General features: G+C 28.1%; 2 protein-coding genes across 2 annotated transcripts in view; both read left to right on the top strand.

Annotated features, from left to right (window-relative positions):
* The first annotated feature begins 1,507 nt into the window (after window positions 1-1,507).
* Window positions 1,508-18,816, top strand: LOC123290455 (protein MMS22-like). The gene is made up of 15 exons (XM_044870649.1): window positions 1,508-1,533; window positions 2,840-2,980; window positions 3,862-4,231; window positions 5,644-5,757; window positions 5,830-6,036; window positions 6,627-6,877; window positions 8,517-8,805; window positions 10,147-10,426; window positions 10,903-11,348; window positions 12,490-12,675; window positions 16,264-16,437; window positions 16,870-17,244; window positions 17,306-17,508; window positions 17,849-18,040; window positions 18,718-18,816. The coding sequence occupies exons 1-15, from the start codon at window positions 1,508-1,510 to the stop codon at window positions 18,767-18,769; spliced, it is 3,306 nt and encodes a 1,101-aa protein (XP_044726584.1). The 3' UTR covers window positions 18,770-18,816.
* The window catches only part of LOC123305248 (ATP synthase subunit delta, mitochondrial), a 109,846-nt gene continuing 86,175 nt past the window's right edge, over window positions 3,211-26,881 (top strand). The window contains exon 1 of the mRNA XM_044886911.1: window positions 3,211-3,227. The gene's annotated coding sequence lies outside the window, so the exon portion shown is untranslated. The remainder of the gene's footprint in view (window positions 3,228-26,881) is intronic.

Here is a 26,881-nt window from a genome sequence, read left to right as displayed (position 1 = left end):
CTGAAACCCTGTATTAAGGAACTTTTTGTTTTATTGTTCTGAGTATACCAAAGTGTATATTTATGAATGGCAAGTAAATAAGATTTTTGAAGCATTAGTAGAATATCTTTGATTAGAAATTCGGTGATTTCCTGTTTTTCTCAATGATATTTTGACTATTCGAATTTAGATATTACACGCGAAGCATGATAGAATTTGACAACTTGATATCAATTCGACAATTTGATAACACGTTTATCGAACACACATCAGAAGATACGCGAAGATCAAATCTCTTAAAATCAAATCGCAATTTTTTTTAATCGAAATATTCTTTTAACACCATAGAATCAAAATGACAAAAAATGAAAATTACTAATAATTTACGGCAAATAATTATCTTTTTCTAATTTTTTACAGTTCAAAATGTCACTTTTTTATTTTTGAAATTTTTTGACAAATATTTAGAAAACTAGCTTGATACTCGCCCGTTTCACTGGACTTAAAAGTAAAAACCACCACTTTATAGCATCCACCTCTCTCGATTTCACTTATCCCCCTTCCATAATACTCGAAGGGATTGTTTTACACAGCTAAAATTTTGCGTGAAAGCGTAACAAACAATTACAAACAAATATCCTTACTTTCACATTTATAATAAAAACCATACAATTTTGATTCTTTGAAAACACAAAATAACAATGAATTTTTTTTAAATAGAAATAAAATGGAGTGTATATCACAACATTTTGTTTATTGAAGAAGAATCGCTTAGCTGGAAAATCCAATACTTAGTTTAATTTTCAAACACTTGTATAAAGAACGCACAGTGAGTAAAAATTTCTTGAATAATGTGTAACTTCGGCTAACGCAAACAATATAGCATATTTCTGCAGGTTAAAGGCCATTATAGATATATACAAAATAGTATTATGCACTAAAGCGGTTAGTCATTGATAGACAGTGAAAGTGCCAAATCATGGAGGCACGCAACTTAAACTTTTGAATTTGATAATTCATTCAGTCATTTTAAAACTTCTTTCAAAAAACCTTTTTAAGTGGAATTTTATAATAGTCAAGGGCTTTTATCACTGCATAGAAGCTTTATCTGATGCAATGGAATGTTTTTTTCATTTTCAGAGCTAGTTGCGGTGTTAAATTTCGATATCCAGATGAGTAAAATATTCTAGCGTCTTTGAATAACGTATACTTTTTGAAATTCTCGGTTTTGTTCTTTGTCAGAATATGTATCCATTATCGTTATCGTTTTTATGCAACAGCTATAAAAAACTATATTGCTTTATAAGAATCCAGAAATTAGAAGACTAGAAGAGACTAGTTTTATTTTAATGAAATAAAAAAGTATTAAAAGATTTTACGTAATAAAATTATACTTAAAGAGTAATTAAATGGAAATTGAGGGTACAGAAGTTGCTAATATAAAGTGTATTCAGTTTTAAATTTGCATTACCATTAAATAATAACTGTCCAAAATAAAAGTCTCATCCACACTTTAATGGCCAACAACATGTTACATAGCCCAATTCAGCCAAGGTTTGTTACCATTTCATTAAATATGTTTTTATATTCATTATACGTAACGGATTAGTGTCAATTAACCTTTATATATATTTATTAAGTCCTTGTAAATGAGTAATTTGAATGTCAGATGAAATATTTCAAACCTTTCAAACACAAAAAAAAGACAGAAATAGAGGATGTAGGGAAGACTTTGATCTCATCAAGAGCGGAAAGGGGTTTTATAATAAACATAAAACACATATGCTTATGCTGTAATTAAATATATTTTTCTTATTCATAATATTCATATATCATACCTAAACATATATTTAAGTAATCAACAACCTTGGAATATGGACTTCATTTACAATAACACTAAATTCATTATACCCGAACCGGTGTTTATTATTAAATTATTACATGTCCCTGATGATTGATGGAATTATGAATATACAAAATAAAATTATTTAAGTATATCACGAAAAAAATGTTAGTAATGTTGCTTAAGTTTATGGCACAATTAATCTTTTTAGGGTGGGTTTAAAATGATGTGGGAATAATAATGGGATGATATTAAATTAATTGCGCTTGAAATGGCCTTGCATTATTATCTTGAACGAACTATCTATCTGTGGAACTAAACCCACCTTTAGAAATACATGTTTTTTTTTAACTGACAGATAAATAACAACGTTTTACTTCATGTTTTTACTTTACCAAAAGATAGGTTATGAATACTTATAAACATAAAACTACATAAAACATTACTTAATTAGTTATTACTTATTAGCGAATACTTGTAAACATAGATAATAGTTAGGTTGATATTAAATAAATTATAAAATAAAACTGATTTTTAGTCATCGGAATATTAAAAATGTTTGAGGATGAAGAAGAATTACCTTCTATTGTAGATATTGATAATTATTTTTCACAATCAGAAAATTATCGAAATGAACTTTTGGGTACCTATTATAAACTGAATAAGACTTAAATTTGAATTTGTTTTAATTAATAACAATTTACAGAAACAAAACAATCAACAACTTTATCTCCGAAACAGTTTTATTGTTCGGGAGAAGTAATGATTAATGATAAATCACTAAATGAAAATAGCTTTTTACGAACAAATGAATTAGAATATTTAAATAAATTATTTACGTTTAATCCAATATTAAAGTTATTTGATGAGACTGTTGATTGTAAAATATTTGATCGTACTTATATCTGTGGATCACAAATTTTAAATGATTTAGATCGGTTATTTAATATATCAAGGTAAATTTCTCGAATATAGATGTATTTTAGACGAAGCTTAACAATAAAATTTTTGTTTTAGTCAAAATTTAAAAATTATATTAGCTGCTTCGATTGCACAATCGAGTACAATTGGATCGTCATCGTTGGAATATGCCAATTATTATTTGAAAAGAAAACAAATTATTGATTTCATTTATCTATTAAGGCATTTTTTATGCAGGTAAAACAATATATAAATTGATAGTCCAAAGTAATCATGGACCCATGGTTGCTAGATAATCTCAAAAAGCAGAATTCTGATATCTGCTTACTACATACACCGGTTTAATATTAACTATAAAAATCTATACTCTCAAGGAAGGACAAATAAAAGCAATTTTAATGTAGGTAAATCGATACGCTAGTGAAAGTTGGTGGAAATCAATCTCCAAATTTAACTTGGTTTTATGCGAAATTTAAAGTTTCTTCTATATTACTAAATATAACAAAAACTTCACGTGAAGAATTCTCACTGCACGAGCAGAAAAGTGAACGTTTAAAATTCCTAATTAAACAAGGAGGTAAATTTTGTACTAAATCAAAACCTTTACGATGAACTTGGATAATCGTTTTTTATTCTGTCCTTAAAAACTTATTTGTAGTCAACGTGTCCTATAATTCGTCCATCAAGGGTCCTCAATCGCTAGAAATGTAATAAATTAACTTCATGAATAGTTTTTTGTAATAAAAATAATTATAAGTATCTGAAGGATGCTAAATAATTTCGACTTGATATTCGTACAAGAAATATTGTAAATTAGTTCTTAAATTATTCAGATTTTATGACAGATAAACAGTGTAAATGGTATTACATAAAAGATGATTGTTCCGAAAAATTTAGGGAGCGAAAATTCCGCGCTATTTTTTTATTTGTTTTTAGTGATTGGGGGTTCTTAAAACAAAAAGTAGTTAATTTTATGAGCTAGTACTGAATGAAATTTAAATTCAAATCATTTAAACATTACAATTTTTGCTATTTGAGAATTCTTTATAAACATCAATCAAGAATCGCAACCACACAATCCAGCTTTAAAAATTTAATTTAATTTTGATATATTTCAGATCATGGCAATTAGATTCGAATTATCAAACCATGAAAAACACAATCAATATTGGAATGCAAAAATTATTGTCAAATAATATAACAAGTCTACCAGAATATGTTATAAATCATGCTGGATCGAAATTAGGCAATGAGTCTAAAAATCCTGCATATCATTTGTTTCATTTATATTTAGAATTAAAATGGTTGTTCCTTACGATTAAATACGATTTACATAATTTTGCCGAAACCCGACAAGATAATATTATTTTAACGAATGATTCTGAAGTGAATTTAACATTTAATGTTAACGATAAGAAAGATTTTGAACGAGAATTGAAAATAATAATCTCAGATTTAATCCAAATTGCAGTTAATATTTTTAATAAAGTTAGTTAAATTTTAATTAAAATACATATGTAAAGAGTCGATTAATCGAGGACCGATCAAATAGCACACACTTAATGTCTTAGTAGCATTTTTTTTTCTCTTAGAAAAGCTTTAGTGTAGTGGTTGAATATAGAGATATTTAAATTTAGTCAAAAACGTTTGCATTTGTGTCATAATGTCTATTGAGATTTTGAGCATGATGCTAAGATCATAAGAATTCTGCAATATAGCAAACTTCACAGAAACCCAATTTCCATAAGTGTATTGCGGGTTTCCTTCTATACATTATGACAACTAACTATTCGAACGGATATCGGTAAACATTACATTATTAAAATATGAATCAATTTCTCACTGTCAGCCCACTATACAAAAAATTCATCAAAGAGATTAAATTTATTTGATAATATGAATTTAAAAAATATCTATGGTCTCGTCGACAAATCTCAATAAAATCTCAATACAGATCTTCTCTTGTCCAAAGATTAATACAAATTATTTGCTAGAACATAAATTTAAAGTAGCCAATAAAATATTTATTGGTAGTCTGGATCCCTTTTCTGTTGTTCCACAAGGAAAATTTGATTAACTTGGATCTTTGATTTATTTTGTTACTAGTAGAAGAAAAATAAGGTTTGATTAAAAAAATAGCTCTATCAAGGATTTTGGTAAAAATATGAAGACGATCTTCTTGTTGAAACTGTAAATGTCTTTAAATTTATGTTATGTCACGCCCATCATTTTATGTCTAGGAACGATAGATGAATTCGTCCTGAACAAAAATCGTGTAATTGGAGGCCTTTAAGTATGCATAGTGTAGAAGTATAGTAAACAAAGTATACCTCTGGCTTATTATTATTCGGTGTGGGGTTATTGCAAGTTATTAAATTTTTTTTCCCTAGCTGAGTGAATAAAAATTGAATAAACAATGAATTAATGTTTTTATAAAAGTTTATGTCTATGAACAATTAAATGAAATTATTAATTATCAGTATGATTTCGCCCCCTGTCTCACCTCCTTCATATTACTTTGGGCATTGGTTTGTTCAATTTCAAAATGTTTTGGAGCTTAGAAACTATTTCTAAATGTCTGAGTTATAAATCAAAATCCGTTAATCTTAGAGAAAAAGTGATGATAATAAATTATATATTTTAACATGGCTTACACTTTTATTTGAAACTTCTTTCTATATCTCCAATATTTTGGTAGCTATGTCCAAACAACCTGGCACAGCTCCAATTTTAACGAATTTTTACTATGTTTATCAGAAGGTCTACACAATGTTTAAAACCGAAATCCTAAGTTGTGGTAATTTTTTCGAGGTTTTATTTATTTAAATTTTACTTGTAAACAGTTGGTTCAACAAATTTAGTATTTCGACATATAATTTTTTGTTTTGAAATATTTTTAGACAGATCCGTTACAATTGAGTTCTACAAAACCATTTAATTGTGTTTGTGTCAAAGAATTATGGATAATGATACAAATATTTACAGAACAAATAAATTCAACTGGAAAATGTCGGGTTTGTTTTACGATTATATTTAAACATAGTTAATATTTAAATCATATTATTAAATGGAAAAATTTTTTTTAGACCTTTTGGGATATTTTTAATGACATTCTTGAGCAAATGCCGACTACTGTAAATATTACACATACAAATTGTCTTGAAATACAGTTACCATTTTCATTTAATTGTAAAAATTCACACGTTTTTGCAATTTGGATTACATGCCATGTTGCCCAGTTGCAAGGGTATACACCAAAAGGTATATTTATTGGCAGAGATAATAACTTACGGGTAAGTTAAACTAGGTTTATTTTACAAAGGAGGCGGCTCAGTAGATTTTGAAAAAAAAATCGGCCAAAGTTTTCTTAAAACCCATCTGAAAATACGCTGGGTTTTAGTGTACAAAATAAGAAAACCAAAATTAATAAAACTTATTTTTCGATTTTCGAGCACATGTTTAGTTAAAATAGAGTTAACACATGTCCAGTTAACTTAGCGCTTCACGGAGCTAGGTTAACACTGGCGCTAAGTTGGTGGATTTCAAAAATATATAATTTTATGTATATAAATTGTTTACCGACTGAGCAAAAAGTAAAAGACGGTTAGAAAAAAGTCAATGTTTCCATTTTCGCTGTACCACAGTGAGACCCAAACCTTACTTAATTTCGACGAGTGAGGATGGGTTATTCTCCAAAAAAAAAAAAAAAAAAACACCTTAACCTATTAATCTTTAAAAAAAATTTAATTAACTTAAAATAAACGACTCCGGTGTCCAATAAGCTATGTTAGTTAGTTAGACTGTAGTCCTCCAACTACACGCCTTATTGAACACCAGAGTCAATTTTTTTAATAAGATTTTTAAATTTTGCTTTTATTTGTAGATTTCATCTAACTATTCACCGATCATAACAAATTTGAGTGCCTGGTTAAATAGCGATGATTTAACAATAAATGAACCACAGCAAACCGAAATGTATTTACGGGCATTAATGCCGTTACTATCACAAACAATGATTACCTGGTGGGATCCAAAATCTGAACCGATTGCTACATTATGGGAATACTTCCATCGACGATTAAATTCATTGTTTTATTTATCGACGGATCCACCACAAACAATGGCTACTATTTGGTAAGTTTGAACTCAACCTAAGATAGTACGACTATGGCACTTAAGTAATAGGATTATACAATTTTGTCTGATAATGATGTTATCAATATTCATATTTACATTTATACCGAGCACAAAGGATCTCTCTGTCTAAGTGCTAAAGACCCATTTGTAGTACCCCTCTTATGTATTATTATTACACCTATATCACTTCAAAGTGATTTTTAATAAAATTTTAATTTACTAAATGTTTTCTCAAATTGTTCGGCGATTTATTTTTTCTATATATTTATTATTTGCATTGTTTTTGCTTTTATTATCTAAACTGTTGGAAATTGACAAGAGTGTATTCCATATATGTAAAATATGGCCCAATTTTTATATAAAATATGGGTTCTTCGGATGGATCGGTTTTTTGGATGCCAATTTGTATGCCATTTAATTTATATATTTATACCTTTGTGTTTTCATTAATTGAATTTATGACAAACCTGAACACTATTATATCTCGAAAAATAATTTTAGAAAAAAGTTACAAAATACAAAAGTTATCAGGTTAAAACATATTCAGTCTTCGAAAAAAAATTTTCAACATAAGTTGTTGGAATGTTCTTAATTTGGAGTGCTCATCTGTCTTTCATCAATTATGAACGAAAAAAGACTTTTAAATGATCAATTTAACATCTTTATAATATGTTATCATCAGAGCCATATCATTTTTCTAAAGCAATATATTTCGAATTAATCTTGAGGCCCGATCTTTTGTTTCCTGTGTAATATTCAATATAATTACTATTCAAATTTTAAGCAGATGTCATGATCAAATTAGTCGATTTCCAATAGTTTTTCTTGTCTATTTCTTTGCGCGCAGAACCGAATTATATTATGATATACCATATATTATTAAGATATACTAATTTTTAATTTCATTTATTAAAATATTCCATTATCTTTTATGTATAATTAATTACTAGTTTATTGTTTAAATAGGATTAGTAAGATTAGTAAGCATTTTTCCAATGTTTGTGTGTTTAATTGTAATTATTGCATGTGGGAAAAATACAAAAAGAACATTTTTATAAATACAAATGTAATGTAATCATTAATATTGCCTGTATTTTTAAATAAATAATTCGAATAATAATATAGGCAATATTATTGCATTAATGTATATTTCATAATATAATGAAAATTTACATTGTTATTGTAAATATTTCCGCAGACCCTTCTGCTCGCAACAAATAGTGTTTATATATATGGTATTTAAAATAATTTTAGTGAAAATGTGTAGTTTTTAATTTTAAAAGCATTGCATAAAAGTTGCAACAAACAAAACACACACAGGTTCGAAAATTTTTAAAATTCGTTTCATGAAGAATTTTTATGAAAAAAACATTGTGCAAAAAATATATTGATTTTTTGGTAGATATGGTGCTCGTACTTCTTCAGAAATATGGGAAAAATACCTGTATCTCCTGCTTCAAGGTTACAAACCGTCCATGGTCGTGGTATTTTGTCCATGTCTAAAAATTCATTGACATGAAACTTCCAAAAATTTTAAATACACACACACACACACACACACACTAATTTTTTTAACAAATGAACCGAATTTCAACTAACTTAAACTACTAATAAAATTTATTTATTTTTATTACAGTAATACTTCGTCAGCATTATTATCACAAATCAAATTACGCTTACAACAAGATAAAATCAAATTAGGTCAATCAGACAATGAAACAAGCTACCAGCAATTTTTGCGTTTACTTGGTTTGTTCTTAAATTATTGTTTTAAAAATAATCAACAAAATCAATATCAAAAATTAAAGGGTCGTATTTTTCCAAAATTTTCATTAAATAAATTGGTTGCACTAAATCAAACTGGTTTATACAACTTTGTGTCGTTATTTTTAACAATGGGAGTGAGTGCGGATTTATATGAAGCGGTAAACAACACTAATTTTATTTTAATAAATATAGACCGTAAAATAATCATAAAAGAATGCCTCATTTTCTCGCCTCTGTTTCAAAGGGGGCTGAAATATATATATATATCAGTTTAGACTAGAGGTTTCCGTGTGTCTAATTTATCGAAGAACGACAGCTATTTTCTAGTGTCTGCCTTGTACTCTGAATGAATTTTATGATAGAATTAGCATCGTTAAACGATAGGCATTAATTAGATCGCAACAAATGTTCAAGTGAGATTAAGGGCACGAAAAATAGAAAACTTTTTCGATATGTTTTACAAACAATTCAACGCAAATCACTCTTAAACTATAATAAGTAAGTTTCATCGAATAAAATTGTGGTAAAATTACTAATTTTAAGCGATAAAATATTATGTTGTAAAAGAACGATCACCCACTAAGCACTGTCTGTTAGTAGAACATAATTTTCACGATCCTAGAAATGATCATATTCCCAAATCCGCAAGGGATGCAAGAAAAATAACTAATTCGTTTATCATTTGAACCAATAACTACAGTGAAAATTAGCTGAGAAAAATGGGGAAAGCAATGTTACTTCCCGGTCTATAATTTATATTCCACACAAAATTTTTCCTAAACAAAAAGATGTATATTTTGTATAAGCAGAAGTATTAATGTGCATACATTTTATAATCAGATAAATAAGTTAATTATCTGTAATTTTTGATCTTTGATCTGTCGATTATTGAATCTTTGATACAGGAATGTACAATGGCCTATTTGAAATCATGATAGCAACAAATAATTTCCAACAAAAAATCATGATTTCATACATATTAGAGGCTTAATTATAAACGACCAAGTGTAGTTAATAGTTTAGAGCCCAATCTTTTTTTAATCAGTGATACAGAAATGTTCAATGATTTATATGTTATTATAGAATGACAATGTTTAAGTAGATATTGTCTATTTAACTTTATTATTGTCTGAGATTGGGTTATTTAAGTATGCCCACACCTATAATTCGGGTTAAATATTCTGATCTAATCATCGCATGTCCTGGTAAATGGTCTATAATGTGTTAAGGGTATTGGTATGTATTACTAGCTTGAAAAAAAGAAGTAATCGACTAAAATTTTGTTGTTCAGACAGATTTAATTATTCACTACAAGCTACCTATTTAAATTATTACTATAGAGTAAACAAGGCATTAAGTTCGAAATTCAGAAATGTAGTTACATTTATTAATATTCATTTACTACTGATTCAAATCAGTTTAAATTGTTTTGAGGATATTTATAAAATAATGTTTTTGAAGTAGTATATATTTTTATATTTTATTATTTTATTTTATAGGGTACAAAGTTACAATCCTTACTTTCATTACTACCTCCATTAGAACCAACTAATAATAAGATGCCAATTTTATTATCGACAAATTTGGCTTTGGTACAGTTATTTGTTGAAAATAAATTAAATATCGCAGAAATTGCTAATCCTTTGTTAACGTTATTGTCACAAATTGAGAATGAATCAAATTCATTTAATATTAATTTACGACAAATTATTATCGATGGACTGCAGCATATTTTCGAAATGAGTGAAGATTTTAATTCTGGAGAATATATTCTGATTGGTAAGTTTTCTTTTTTTTTTAATGAATAAAAACGCACTTACTTTTTTTAATGAATAAAACAGAAATAAACAATCTTTTCATTGCTTTTAATGTATAAATTTTAAAAAATTTTACATCGCCTATATATGCAGAGCTAAATTTGTTTTTTACCTTTTGGTACAATACTTGTACAGTTGTACTTGACTAAAAAACCTTGTAAAATAAATTTATTTTTATATTTTCTGTCATTTCATATACAAAATTTAAAATCTAAAAAAACAAATAATTTAGTTTTACACAGCTTCTACCATATTTATATTATTTTTTTCATGATATTTTATTGTCATCCGATTTAAAGTTGCTTTGCGATTTACAGCTTCGTATCTCATAGGAAAATACCTTAAATGAGATGACTCGGGAACAAAGTTAAATAAAAGCTTGAATTTAGAATTAGAGATGAGCGTCTAATATTTTCAAAAATAATTTATTATTTTTAGATAGTTGGATTTCCCGTTGGCTATCATTTAATAATTCCTCAACAAATTTTTCCCCAATTTATGATATTCTAATATCGATTACATCAAAGTTGTACATTCTAAGTGAAAATACAAACATAATTTATGGTACAGAAAATGATTACGGAAAAATGTCACAAAATATATTTCAACATGTTTTGCCTGCATTAAAACAAAATGCAAAAGCAACAAATATCAATTTACAATTAGCTGATTTAATATCATCTGTAATGCAATTATCATTAAATAATCAACCATTAGCGAATAAAAATTCAGCAAATTTTTTCACATTATTTGTATATTTTGTAACTTCGCCAGATATATCATTACGATTAATTGAAAAAATTTTAAGTAAATTATTAAAATCACCAAAAGTGTTGACCGAACTTGATAAGTCATTTACAAATTATCAATATACGATTGTACAGGTAAAGTAATCGATTAAAATTTTCGAATTTTGGTAGAATCAGTTTAGGACATTTTTTTCTGAGCGATTTAACACTTTATTGACTCTTTTCGCATATGTACATTGATTTTTGTATTCTATCTCCTAAGATATAATTCCTATACTAACTCCTAAGATCATTTTTCTCTAGATATATGTAAGATTAAATTTAGAAAAATTAAATTTATAATCAACTTCAGAAACGGAGGATTGTGGATCTATTTTTAATATTTAAATTAAATATATCTATCATGCTTCTATCTAAAATTTCTTTAGAGCAATACTGCCTCTTAAAGTCGCCGCTAACGAATTAAATTCTAGCTAATCGACTTCAAAATGTAATTGCTTGAAGAAAATTATTGATAGAAGTATTTAATTTAAAATTATTTTTTACTTTTCTATGCAATGTTGGTATCAGTATTGTTTTTGTTTTTTTTCTTCAAAATTTTAAAAATATTAGTAGGGGAGCCCAAGAGGGGATTTTTGTAGTAACTCGAGCGCGTCAGATTAAGATATGGGGGGTTCCTTGGACCCTCCTTAGTACCTCCATCAAAGATCAGCCCTAAATAAGGGGGGACGCTCATAGGGCAGACGATCAGATTAGTAAAAACGAAATTGCGATATTTGAATTAACTCGTTAGTTACATGCTAAAAAATGTACATTCCAATAATCTGACGATTTAAGCGATACGCAAAGAAATGGAAGGCTTGCAAAGTTTGTTACCCGTAGTAGCTCGAGCGTGATCAAAATTTTTTCATATTCTTAAAATTTACAATTTTTAGCATGTAATTAACCCACCATATATTAATCTCACGCTCTCGAGTTAATTCACCTATCGCAATTTTGTTTTTACTAATCTGACCGTCTGCCCTACGAGGGTCCCCCCTATTTTTGGGCTAATATATGGTGGAGGTACTTAGGAAGCTCCAAAGAACCCCCCATATTATAAAATTATTATAGATATATTTATTCGAAAAAATATTTTTCGCAAATCTTCTTTAATAGTAAAGGATCCTTAATTTTATTTTTATGTATTGAAAAACTGATTCTACCAAAAAACCTTCGTATAGTGATTAAAAATATTCAAATTTAGTACAATGTTTACAAATATTAATATTTTCAGTTATGGTTACAGTGTAATTTAATTTGTATTGAAAATAATTGTGAAAATTTAGCAGATATATTACGTATACTAATCGATTTACCTGATATTCGAACAAATTTTAATGAATTTTCAACACTTTTAGAATGTTCAGATCATATAACAAAATTTTTCGAAATTATTTCTCAAAAATATGATTTAGCTGAGGTACGTATAGTTTACTACACTTACAACATACACACAATTAAAAGCGATTAAAATATTTGTAAGAAGCAATTACCTATTATAAATGTAGACATTCTTTCAAAAAAACTTAATGTTCTCACAAAAGACTGAAAATATTATGTTCTAGCATGATTCCAATTTGCTATTGTTTTTATTAAATAAAATGTTTATAATATATAATATTTTAAGTATTAATTATATCTAATTTCATAATAATAATGTGAAAATATATTCCGAAGAATTTATTTTTGATTTAGGGTTTTGTATCAAAAAACAACTATTTATATACATACCGTAAATATATGTATTATTTATGATGGGTATATTAAATATAGTTTTAATCGTGTTCGTAAAATCATCGAGATTGCGAGCTGAAATTTTAAAAGTTTTTTCTATACCTAGAAAAAGACATCATGCCCGTGAGCTAGTACAACCGGGGATACATTTAGAAGATCTTAATTTGGTATCATAACTGTAACTTTTATTCCTAAAGGGTCTTTCCTTTTAAAAAAGGGTTTCGGCCAATATTTTCGAAACTATGGATTCAAGCAGTTCTTGATAAATAGATTAAAAGCCACGAAGTCTTATAAATTTAGGTCTTTGAGATATTAAGAGATCAAAGTTCAAACTTAAGTAAAAATACAAACGTTAGTGAGGATTATCCCGTCTGTAATATCCGCCTTTGGAGAAAATGATTGGAAGATTTTTATCTTAAAAAATCTATTAAAACAAATCTCACAAAGGAGTATACAAAAACAAATTTGCAAAGAATTATCTTCTTGTGAATTAAATTGAAGGATGCAATTTTTTTCAGTTTTTTCATTACGTGTAGTGTTTTTGGGCAGATTTTTACGAATAAAATAAATGTCTTCGAAATGACATTCTCCTCAAGCGAATATTACGACAGATATTCCGACGTGTTAATTATGAAAACGTCGCATTCTTCAGCTGTTTAGAAAAATGTTGAATGCAACGTATTAATTATTCGATTTAATAATTATTTAAATTTTTTCATAATGAATACGGTGGATTCTGAATGTAATATATTAATTATTTGATTTAATAATTAAAATAAGTTCTTCATAATTAATATGTCGCATTATGAATGCGACATATTAATTATTCAAAATGTCACATTTCTGGATGCGACATTGTCATGAAGTTTCTTCATAATTAATATATCGCAATATACACTCTCGAAGGTTTGTGCTATTGCGTATATAGGACTTTACAGCATTCTGTCGGCCTTTGATAAAATGTTGTATCTTGAAAAAGGTGTTTATTTTATTTTAAACTCTATAACACTGTATTATACAGAGACACGACATTTTTATGCTATTTAACATTTTTATCTGCCCATCAAGAAATAGAAAAAATGCATAGTTTGAGCAAATTAAACCAAAGCCATTTTCCATAAATATCGTGCGAAATTCTTTAATTATTCAATTTTAATGTCGAAGTTTGGATCTGGGAAAAGAGGTTGAAGTCAGGAGAATAAACACTGGGAAACGCATTTTCAGCATTTGAATGAGCATATTTAAAATGTAAAAGTAGAAAAATCGAAATGTCGTCCTGCTTGCCGCGTTCAAAATGGACTGAACTTTTCGTATTTGGATTTGTTTTATTCATATTTGACTAGAATTTTTTTAATGATAGGACTTCCATGATGTAATAAATTTAATTATCGTATAGTAATTCCATTTCCAATTCCAGATTTAAATAAGATATACAACTAACAGAAATAGTTGCTATAAATAACGGAGATATTATTTAGAACTACATCTCCCAATTGAGAAAGAGGAATTTGTGAATTTGAATTTTTTCTCTCTATTTTTCATATTCTTATTTTGAAATTTTAAATTAAGTTTCCCCAAACAATCTTTTTATGTTGACAAAATTTTGCGCTTCTGACCAAGTAAATATCATTTTTATCGATTTATGAAACTAATTATATTATAGTCAAATAACTGTTTTTTGCCAAAATAAATATTTTAAACTCGATTTTGCGCCGTAAAAAAGTGACACACTTAAAAAAATTTTTAATTTGTTCGAAATTTCAAACAGATATATCTCGAAGAAAAATGATTGGATCTGAATGAAATATATATCATTCGATAGCTTGTAATTTGCACGGATTGCATAAGTATTTATTCAAGACATTTATTTACGGGGCCCTAAAAGTTTTTTTTTATAAAAATCCAATAAAAATACTTTAAAACTTATTCATTTCTCTTTAAAAATCGCGACCATTCGACTTCGTACAAGCTTTCTTGGCTAAGTTATTTACTGTTAAATCAAAATTGCTACAAAAAAAAAAAAAAAAACAATAAATTTAAAAAATCAATTAATCAACAAATCAAACAAACAATTGATTGAACTAATTGTTGAAATACCATGTATGGACAGTGTTGATTACGCAATCGTTTATTTTTTACGTCTTGTAAGTAAAGAAAGATATCCACTCGTCTTACACACAAATACAATTAGGTGTATTGTATTTGTGTGTTGATTGACCTATTCATTTACGAAGTCGACCTCACTTTTTAAGTCCTAAGCACGCTATAAAAATTTAACTCGATATCTCTTCGTTTTTGAGTTATCGTGTTGACAGGCGGACAGATAGACAGGCAGACGGACGGACAGCTGGAAATGGACTAATTAGGTCATTTTATGAATACCTATACCAAAATTTTGTTAGCATAAATATTTTTAAGCGTTACAAACTTGGGATTTAATTTACTATACCTTGATATATTTCATATATACATGATATACCTAGGTATACAGTTTTTAAGGATAACGCCGTCCAGGGCCTAACAATATACATGGTATAAAAACATTCACAAACGATGATAAAAAGCCTCCAATGAAAAATATCAGTGAGTTCAGGCTTATGTCTGTAAGGTCATTATTTGAGGCAGTTTAATGTGAATTGTGTCAATTTTGCTTTGCCGGCGAATAAATTGACATTAGAAGCTCATATAAAGATCAATTTAAAGCTCATTTTAAAGAGAAATAATCAAGTAAACAAAAGCGTGCAAGTATTTAAAAAAATTTCTTGTTACAAGCTATTGGATTATATATATTTCATTCAGGTTCAATTATTTTTCACCAATTAATACTTTAAAAAACTCTAAATTCATAATCTCTCCTCTGGTGTGACCATTTTGCCCGAAAATTTATTTTTACAAACTTTACAGATACGAAACTTAGTTATAGAATGAAAGTGCCCTAGCATTTTTAATTTTGTTTATGTTAAATATACAGACACAAATTCATGCATTTATATAAACTAATAAACAAGATTATGTTAAAAGATATTTTGGTAATTCGAATACAATTTTTAATAATGGGAGTAAAAATATGCACAAATAATTACACATTTAAAAATAAAAACTAAATTATGGGTTATCTAAAGAGGCATTGAAAAATTATGTATAGCTACCCCTATATTTAATTAAAATCAATACTTAATTAATATTTTATTACATTTAAAAATTAATTGTTAAATGTCGTGTATTGACTAACATTATATCTTATCTCTATAAATAAATATATATTTAATTGTAGAATACGGACGATCGAAATAAAATACGTAACTTCCTAAATGAAATTCTAAATGGTATTGATAATCGTATTACATTCATATTGAGAAGTCCATCGCCAGATGAAAAAGTTATTTTACATACGTACACGATTGTTGCAAAATTATTTTATCATTGTTCACATTTAATTTATACAAAGGTAAGTAAATGTTGAATCGCCGATTCCTTTCCTTATTAAATCACAGTTCATGCCAATGATTGTTTATTGAATACCATTATAGTATGACGTCAATGTCGATACAATGTATTTAACATAACATACTGGTATGCATTTAAACAAACATGGGGCATGTGATGTCCAAGATCTGGGAATAAAACTAAATTGGGAATAAAAAATTGAAACCCTCCATTCTATATAATTTTTTTGCATTTAGATTAAAAGATTTACTTGTAAAAATTCGTTTCAAGGTGAATAATTTATAAATTTTCTGAGTGTAAATTCGTTTCAAAACTTGCAAAATGAAAATGAAACTGGAAGATCTTTTTTATTTGCTCTCTTGAGTATTTTTTGAAGGTAGAATGAAGGCTAAGTAAGCTAACTATACTAATAATGAAAAATGATTTTTTTCAGAATACTCCACTATGTTTCTTTCATATATTAGTAACGTTAATGTTATTACCTCCAGCGTTATTTACTGGCCGAAAATTACATCCGTTTTGTGTGGGTGCAATTCGACAAAATTGGATATTATATGTACAAGGAACTGCACGTAATGATTACAATAAAGATCCATACATGCAAAAAACATTAAAAGATTTAATTGTGCAATATGTTCCATATTTTACAAATAAACCTGGTGAACTATCACGCCGACAACCATTTTTAAAAATATTCGATACAAATTTTGAGCGCAATTTAACAAAATTTATTCTGGAAAATATTGTAATTAATTGTTTACATTTTTCATCAGGCGGTGGGAAAACACCAAAACCAAATGCATTAAATGTAAGTTATTATTTTGAGATTATAAAAAAACTGTCGTAATCATTGAATTTTTGTATTGTAGGCTTTACTTGTTTTGAAAGAAATTTTAAATCATATTCGAACTGATAAAGTTAATGTAATTTTATTTGCAAATTGTTGTTTTGATGGAATTTTAGAACAAATTATGTTTCTAGAATCAACAGAACCTAGTAAAAAAATTGGTGTTGAATTATTTAATACGATTATTCAAATTTTATCGCCTTTTTTTAATCAACATGACGTTAAGTAAATATTTTTTTATTATTATTCATTTTCAAAAGAGTTTCCATTCAGACGGAGTAGGGTATGAACCAGTGAACCCGATAAATAGAAGAATTGTCTCTTGTATATCAAAAAAATTAAAATATAAAACAGGACAAAACAAAAATAATTCAAAAAACAATATTTTAGATTTTTTACTTTAAATTTACAATCGCTTATTGTACCACTGTGCTGGAGGATAGAATAAAAGAAGAATTGTCCTTGGCGCTAACAGCTGTTGTCCATCCAATAAGACGAATTTTCTTAAAGTGATTTTGATTACAATATAATTAAAATCTGAAAACATTTTTTTTTTAATTTTTAGGGAATCGTTCCTTAAGTGTGTACGAACATTAACCAAAAAACACTTAGGGTTTAATTCCATGCAGGTTATGCGATTATTAACGTACTTAGCACAAGAATGTTGGATAGTGATTGATGCCTACATGCCAGAATTACTACAAGAAGTAAATAATGTTGAAAATATACGATGTGTGAGATATGATACTGGATTAAGGTTTGTTAAAAAAGTACAATTATTTTTTTGGAAGCAATATTAGTTTTATTTTAAAGCGTACTATAAAGTTAATATAAAAATGTTTGCAATAATCTTTTTTTTTGACCATATGAAAACCTGCTCTTTTTCGCCGTAAAACCCTTTAGCAACATGCAAACTCTTGTACGGCACTAAAATTAAAAGGAACAAAACTAATAACGCGTGTTGTATCAGATACGGTTATATCATGTGCGCAAAATTAGATATTAAAATGATAAAAATCCAAGGAAACCTTATAGTAATACAGTAGAGTTTCAATAATCCGAACACTCTTCGTCCAATCTTTTCACAACGCTGCCTACGGTTTTTGTATTCCCTCCTACTGTGGGAGTTATTTGGTTAAAAAAAATTGACATTTGACTGTTTCTGTGGAGGTGAAGAGAGAATACAAAAATTGGACCAATAGGGATTCTGACAATATCCAGAATATTAATCTATAAGCTTTTCTGAAGAAGACTCAATTGATAAAATGCGTTCCTCGATTTTTGCACACTAAACTCTATCTAGCGCCTGCTCTATTATAATTTTATCTATAATTATCATAACGTATTATATTTATGCACTCATTTTTTAAATGTTTTGGTAATTCCAATAATTAAATTATTAATATATCTTAACAGATTTTTTGTTTGTTTTAGAAATATGGTTGCCAAAGTAGCAAATACTGTAGAATCATCACGACATAAGTGATAGAAAATTAAAACTGATTAATTGTTTTTTAATCGTTATTTTGAAGGTTATATTTTTTATACGTTTTTCAATATAATAAATATTTTTATATTAAAAATGTGTTTGATGTTATAATTTTTATTCACTTCCTTGTATTATCCTTCGATTTATCTTTTTTAAAAATTTGATTATGACGTTTTTTATTGATTTATTGGGATCAATGAACTCATTGCTAGTATATTTACTGTTAAATAACATTAAAAAAGATATGGCAAAAATAAATTTTAATATAAGTCCTATATAAGTTCTATAATGTAGAATATAGATCACTATCTACATACGAGTTATGTGGTTTTATTAAATATTCCATTATTTATTTTGTCCTAAAAATTATTTCTGATTATTATGGACGTCGAGATGGTGTAGAGGGTACACAAATTTAAATATAATAATAATAATAATAATAATAATATTTTATTCGTTCTTTCGATATACAATGTATACATAGAATTCGTCAAAAAAAAAAAAAAAAAAAATTTATAATAATAATGAATTTTCAAAGAATTTGAGATATTTAAGTGTTACTGTATTAAAAAATTGAGTACCAATATAGATTACATCAGCACTTTGTATATATGCATTATTCAAAAGATCCTTAAATCGGAGTTTCATATCAAAGAATGACTCCTAAAACTTTTCAATTGATTTGAGAGAAAACAGATATTTTTGAGAAAATTTATTTTCATCAAAACCTCTAAAGTAGTGTTAATACGGTAAGCATGAAGGCCAGATGCTCATAAGTTTATGGTTCTCATTCCAAAACTATGACCCCTATATTTATAAAAATTTATGCTAATTTTGAGTTAAATGTCTTATCATAATTGATATCGCTTGAAATACAAAACAAACAAAAATTTTTGGTATTTCAAATAAACTATTATTTTAATAAATAATAAATGAACATCTGACGTTTTCTATCCCCTATCCGACCGATTATATTAAATTCTATATGAACTCAAGCATGAAGGGTTCAGTACCAACAGACTATTTATTTTATGTTTTGATCTCCTTTAGTTTTATTGTGTTCTACTGTTATGCGTTATAATATCTACCATAAAAATAATATTATTCATTGAAAATTTCAAATAGTTATCTATGCAGCCCCATATAGATACCTACGGGCCTCTAAAAGTAAAACCGATGTACGGAAGGATGGATGGATGGATATGGCATAACCTTACAGGAATAATAAGGAAGGTCCCGTGAGAAAGCTTAGTATAGGGAAGCCTAAAAAATTAAAATTGGGTGATTTTAGCATGTATATAAATTCTTATAAAAATGTGTATATCCATGAACATAAGAAAGTTGTGTGAAGAACAATTAGTATCGTAAATTTTTCAACTGGTTTTCTTTCTCATGTAGAAAAGATTTAAATTTTATAACTAAATAATGAACAGTTTAAAGAATTAAATAATCAAACTACATAGATTTATTTTAATACAGGTAAAAAAACCGTAAGTAGCTGCAGAGCTCCATCAATAAGGTCTTATTTATTCTTATTTCCCTCTCATTCGATGCTTTGTATATTATTACAGACTTTTTATTGAAATTAGATTATTGCCTTTTAATCATTGTTTTTGAACATGAAATACTTACATAAAAAGGTGGGAAGCAGGTCCGTAGAGTCGATGCTACCAAAAGGCACTGCCGCAATAGTAATTCAATTTAAATAGAAATCAAACCTTTGATTCAATTTGGTGAAGCTATACTTAGAGGCGCGTAAAGTGTTAAAAACCACGAAAAACGTTATATTTCGACGTAAAGAAGGGGGTAGAGGCGGTGTTGGCAAGTTGAAATCCTCCAAAAGGCACTTCGTAGACACTAACTCAACTCACATAAAAAGCTCACTCAACTCATATTTCAATCTTATATAGCTTAGGTAATATGGAGGATTTGTGAAACTCGATGATATTTCTACTTCAAAATGGAATTAATCTGCTTAAAAATGGAAATTTAACATCCCCAAAAAGCATTTCTTTGACACCAACTCAACCAATATTGATATTTTAAGTCAATGTTTTAGAGGGCTTAAAATCGGTATGTAAATTGACTTTGTGTCGTAACTTTTGGGGATGTTAACTTCCCAACGTCTTTTCCCCCATATATATTAGACATTCCAAAAGCCTCATAAAGTGTGCTGTAGGAGTTAAAAATCGGATTTGTAACATACGCCCAACCCATCTCGTTGACCTTCGATACAATGCATAAGTCTATATTTTCGAGGAAAATATAACTTATAAGACAGTGGAGGATTAATCCATACGACAATTTTCGTACAGAACTATAGAAACGTATTCTTTACACTTAGCTTTTAGGTACTTATATCAAACTATATTAAAAATTTAATTTTTCTTTGGCCTCTCATTTCTTGAAAGATATTTAATTCGCAACTTATTGTTTTGAAGGTAGAATATATTTGTCGGCATGTGAGCGGAAAATTTCTTAATCAGTCACTGGTAAGATTTAAAAAGTAGGTATTATTATTTAGAATGTAAATATAATAAATCATAATCAAACATAATTAATTTATAATTATGTTTAATTATTAATAATTACTAATAATATTTAACGATCCATTATTAATATTTTATAAAAATTGACAATGTTGAATAAATTTTTATCATAAATATGGGAAAATCCCTTGTGCATGATTGAAATTGATGTTAACCTGCGTTTTTACCCGTAGAGAATATACCGTTTTTACCATAGTACCTACACACCTACACGGGAACTTCTAATTATAGATTTGTTTATAATTCGTTGAATTACCAAAAAGACCTCTTTGGGGATTTACCTAGACAATATTTTGTTTCAATGAAATTTTTGGTATTTATTTGATAATTTCCGGTCATGATTAAATAAATAAATCAGAGTCAAAATACTGAAAAATATTGGGAAAGTACTTTATAGTCATCGCCTCTTTATTCAAATATAAACAGGAAAAATTTCAAATTATTATTATCTTTTAATTTTTTATATGACCTCTAACGAGGTACGAATTACCCAATAAACAAGTGAGACAAAATTATCAACGGCAATTAATTAATGAGAACTCTAGGTATATGTTAACCTGATATTACCCAGTATATCAATACACCAATACCAAAATTTTGTTCGTAGCATCAATATTTTTAAGCGTTACAAACTTAGGACTAAATTTAGTATACCTTAATATATTTCGTATACCTCCTATGTATGGAATAAAAAGTTAATTAAGAATTTTATGAATATGAAATGTTTATTTATTAATAATTATCGACGAGAAAATCATAAAATGTAATTTATTTGGTATTTGTTCAAGCCTATTATAATGGTGCCATGCAATTTTTTGAACATCATATAGCTGAGCGGGTTAACTCATGAGTATGTATTTTGTTATTTTTAACACCCGAACCTAAAAAAGGGGTGTTATAAGTTTGACCGCTATCTGTGCGTGTGTGTGTCTGCCTGTCTGTCTGTCTGTCTGTGGCATCGTAAACGGATGAACCGATTTTGATTTTTTTTGTTTCGTTTGAAAGGTGATTAAATGGAGAGTGTTCTTAGATATGTTTCAAGTGCAAGTTTGTGGTTCCTTACCTGGAACAACTAAAAAGGCCATGATCCTCAAAATCGGTTCAGTTTGTCGACAGCTCTAAGGAAAAAAGTAATTTAATGGAAAGTGGCTGAATTCTCAAGTTTTTAGCCTTGTGTTAGAAAAGGAGGCACTATTACAGAAAACGGAGATATTATCGTATAGTCCCATCGAACCTAAGTGGCAATGAGCAAGAGAGAGTGCACATACATATATATTTTGTACTCAGTGCAACTTTGGCTTGATAGAACTTTAAACTATATATTAAAGTTCAAGTTAGAATTTCACATGCATCAATACATAGTATACAAGTGAAATTTACAAAATTTAAAAAAACCCCCGAGAAATTTATCGGTTACGGAACCCTAAACACTCTCCTTTAAATTATCTTTTTCCTTAGAGTCTTCGCCAAACTGCATCGATTTTGAGGATCATCGCCTATTTTTAAGTCGTTCTGGGTACGGAACTCCAAACTCGTACTTGAAACATATCTAAAAACACTCCCCATTAAATTGCCTTTCAAACGAAAGAAAAAAAATCAAATCGGTTTACCCGTTTAGGAGCTACGATGCCACAGACAGACACACATAGCGGTCAAACTTATAACACCCCTTTTTTGGTTTGGCCAAACACCCCTGCCTGTACGTATCATATCCCTATGTAAGCTTAGATCATTAAAACTACGCAATGGATTTTGATGCGGTTTTTCTAATAGATAGAGTGATTTAAGAAGAAGGTTTTAATGAACATGCATAATATAGTAGTAATAGTAGTAGAGTAAGGGGTTAAAATAGGGGTTGAAAAGGATGTTCTTCAAAAACTTAAAAATTTGTGCATCGATTAAGCTCATATATTGACAAGATATACAACCAGCTTCAAGTATTGTTTTTATCTATTTAACCTACGGATGGTGGAAAGGTGGAGCGAGAAATTGGGGATGAATAATCGGATATTTTCAAATTTACCCAAGTGATACCAAATAAAAGAGCATGACGTGTACAGTAGGTACAATTTGTAACCAAACCGCAAGGGCGTATGGGGGAGGGGTGAAAGTGTGGATGTTGCCCAGCAAAGCGGGTAGTTAACAGCTAGTATATTTATATATAAAAGATATGCGATACGCGCTCATCCTTGCCACAGTCAAGTGATTTCTCTACGACTAGAAGTAAGTTATATAATCCCAAGGCAATAGTTTCTTTGGGAGCTAAAACTTTTAACGTTTCATTTGAAAAGTTTCGAATTAGGCAAAATTTTTATAAATTTCGTGTGTCCAAATGCATTTTGTTACTATGATATACATACCTATATTTGCCGTAGCCAGATTTTACCTTAAAACATATTATAATCCAGCTAGCTCGATTGAAATTTCTCTTAAAATATAGCTCAAAGAACCACCCCAATCAATACTAAATCAACACGTATTAGCTCAGCTCATCGTAGTTCGGTTGGGTTGCGTTAGGACGGGTTGGGATGGTTATTGGTAGTTCGTAGCTCTTTTAATACTTAATATTTCTTATAATATGTGAAGTTCTGACAGGAAGCTTTTTATTATATTTTTAAATACCTATGCGAAGAAACCCCGCACAATAAAATTTGTGAAAACATATTACAAATCTAATTTTTAATCACAAAATTTTATCCTTTAAAAATTTATCACGGGCTCTTTTCATCAGACGAAACTTTATTTTTTGTTCAGAAACACACAAACTGCCTTTTCCTGAAGTTTTCGATAATTAATTTTAATGCATTTGATTTGTGCAGTGTTTAATTTTGTTCAGGTAGGGTATATTAAAAACCCTGCTTTATTTATAGACAGTAATTCATTAAAATTGTGTCATTAATTATACAATTAGAGAGAATAAAAGGTCTTGTTTATAACATCTATTAATGAACCATGAAAGCCTCTATCACATTCTATATTCATAATGAAATTTTTATATTGCATATTTACCTATATATAAAAATTAGTTTTTTTTTGCAATAAAAAATTGTACAGAGTGTCAAAATGTTTTTCTATTACTTTTTATTTTAATCAATATATTTAGATTTTGTAATTGGTTCTTTATTTGAATTACTATTTTTTATTGTGCTTGAAAAATAAAGATATCTAAGTTATAGATAACAGGGATACTTTTTCAGGTTGTACTCCCATCTCCGAAGGGGTTATTAAAAAAGGAAATCAGAAACTTCATAACAAACAATTGACTAAGTGCTAAAACTAAATACAGAAATGCTAAAACTCTTTGAAAATTCTAACTGGGTATAACCCTTTAATTTTTTTTTTTCGTGTATTGATAAATTTATAAAAAAAAAAAATGAATCTATAAGCTGCAACTGAAGTCAACCATATTATTACTTTAAATTATTATTTTTAAAATTTGTTGCAGGGTTGAAGTGTTTATAATTATGGATGAAAACTGACCTTGGATTCGTAAACAGCGAGCTAAAAAACATATAAAAATCCATTTTCAGACTAAAAAACATAAACATTTTCAGACTAAAAAACATTTTTGAGAAATTATCAACTATCTTAAAAACAGGTTTCTCAAGCTGTCACTCCGGGGTGGTTATTTAAGGGTAGTAAAATAGGGAATGGGACCTGGAAAATTTTGAAGTGGCTAAATGTTCTTAAGGATGTAAGAAACATATTACAAACCAAAATTTTTTACTTAGAGATATTAAACCATTTTTCCTTATTTGAGTCTCAAACCCCCTTAACAGACATTATACATTTAGGTACAGAGGTTTTGTTGCTTTCAGATAGTTTTTTTTTTTTTTTTATATCATAAATTATTTATAACAAAAAAATAAACATTTTCTTTCATGGATTTTAAATAAAAATTTTCTAAAAATAAACCGCTGTTGGCTGTAGTGCTATTATTATAAAAAAAATCAGCCACCGGCTCTCTATGAAGATCAAATGTGAAAACTGAGGAGTTAGTAATAAATAACATATACTAAGACAGGAAAAATGGATATTAATATATAAAATTCGATTATCGCTCCAGTGAATTGGAACAACTCGGCACGAAATCTAGTAAAAATTTGCAAAAATTAAATGTAAAAATACCTACTATTACTAGTTTATTCATAAATATTAACGATATGTGTATGAACAGCCTGTACTTTTGGTTTGTTATATCCGAGGCTTTACCATATTCTAAGAAATCTTCATCATTTGACCTGACATTTTTCTGAATATAGATAAGTAATTATTTTTGAATGTATACAAATTATTCGCAAAACTTGTTTTTAACATTAATCTGATAAATAAGTTATTATTGTGTTCTTTTTCTAAAACTGTGGTTTTCCCATTTCGTTTGTCTTTATTTAATAATCCCTTGAATAAATATACAAAATGTAAAATATGGAGAAAAATATGTTATAATCGTCACAGAACCTCCATGTATAGAGTAGTATATCAAGCTAGGTTTTAGGGATATTACGAGTAATAAGAGTTATCTTGAATCTCCCACGAATTTACCTATCATACGCAATTAAAATAAAGGATCAAATAACCCTTCATACACTGTCTCTACAGGATTCAGGGACAGATTTAATGTGTAGGGAAACATTAAAGAAAATTAACTGACCAAGCTTGGGCTGAGAAAACACAACGCGGAGGGAAAATTAATTTCGAAGAACTAAACTAAACAGATCGAAACCGTTGGGTTAAAACTCTTAAAATACAGAAAATACACCTGTATATACACTACCACTATGATAATCACAAATACTACAATTGCGTCTACAGTTTCTGTTATTTCCCGCACACATGAATATGAAGAGGAACTTTTATAAGGAAGATGACCTGGAACTAATTTTTTTTGAGGAATTAATAGAAAACTTACCAGAGCATTATTACTTATCCAAAAAAAAGAAGAAAGATCAAATAGGGGCATAATAATCAACTAAAAAAGGGTCTCAAATTTTTATCGGAGAAATAAAAGAAAACGTAGCAGAACCTTGAAGTCTGTTGGAAAGGTAATGCAAAGACTAACCACAGAAACTTGTGCAGTTTGAGTAAATCTCTAAATATGGAAAATTGGTGACAATAATTACTACACGGGATGTAGCAAGGATGATAAGATCATTGAACATCTGCTACGGTACCTACTTCTCAGCTTTGAAAAACAGCTCTATTATTTATACGAAACAGATGAGCTAAGTGATAAAAAAGACAACTAATTTGCAGGAAAATGAAATTTTTGCAGATTTATAATCGAATTTTAGTTGTTTTAGTCAGGTAATATTATTTTTCAAACTTCATAGTTTTTTGTTATTGCCAGAAAGTTAAGCCTGCTAACTTTATTTGGTTACGTGAATCACATACATTAACTAAACTTGCGAACAAACAATTATCTGTTTCCTGATCTAAACACCAAAACAAACAAATTGTGATGGAAATGCTTTGGCCTCAGATAAACAACTTTCTGATTGTGATAACATGGTAAACTATTGTATTTTTTTACTAAATATAGTAAAATTTATTTTCTAAAAGT

Source organism: Chrysoperla carnea, chromosome 1, assembly GCF_905475395.1.
Source record: "Chrysoperla carnea chromosome 1, inChrCarn1.1, whole genome shotgun sequence".
NCBI lineage: Eukaryota > Metazoa > Arthropoda > Insecta > Neuroptera > Chrysopidae > Chrysoperla > Chrysoperla carnea.
This window is presented reverse-complemented; position numbering and strand designations above follow the sequence as displayed.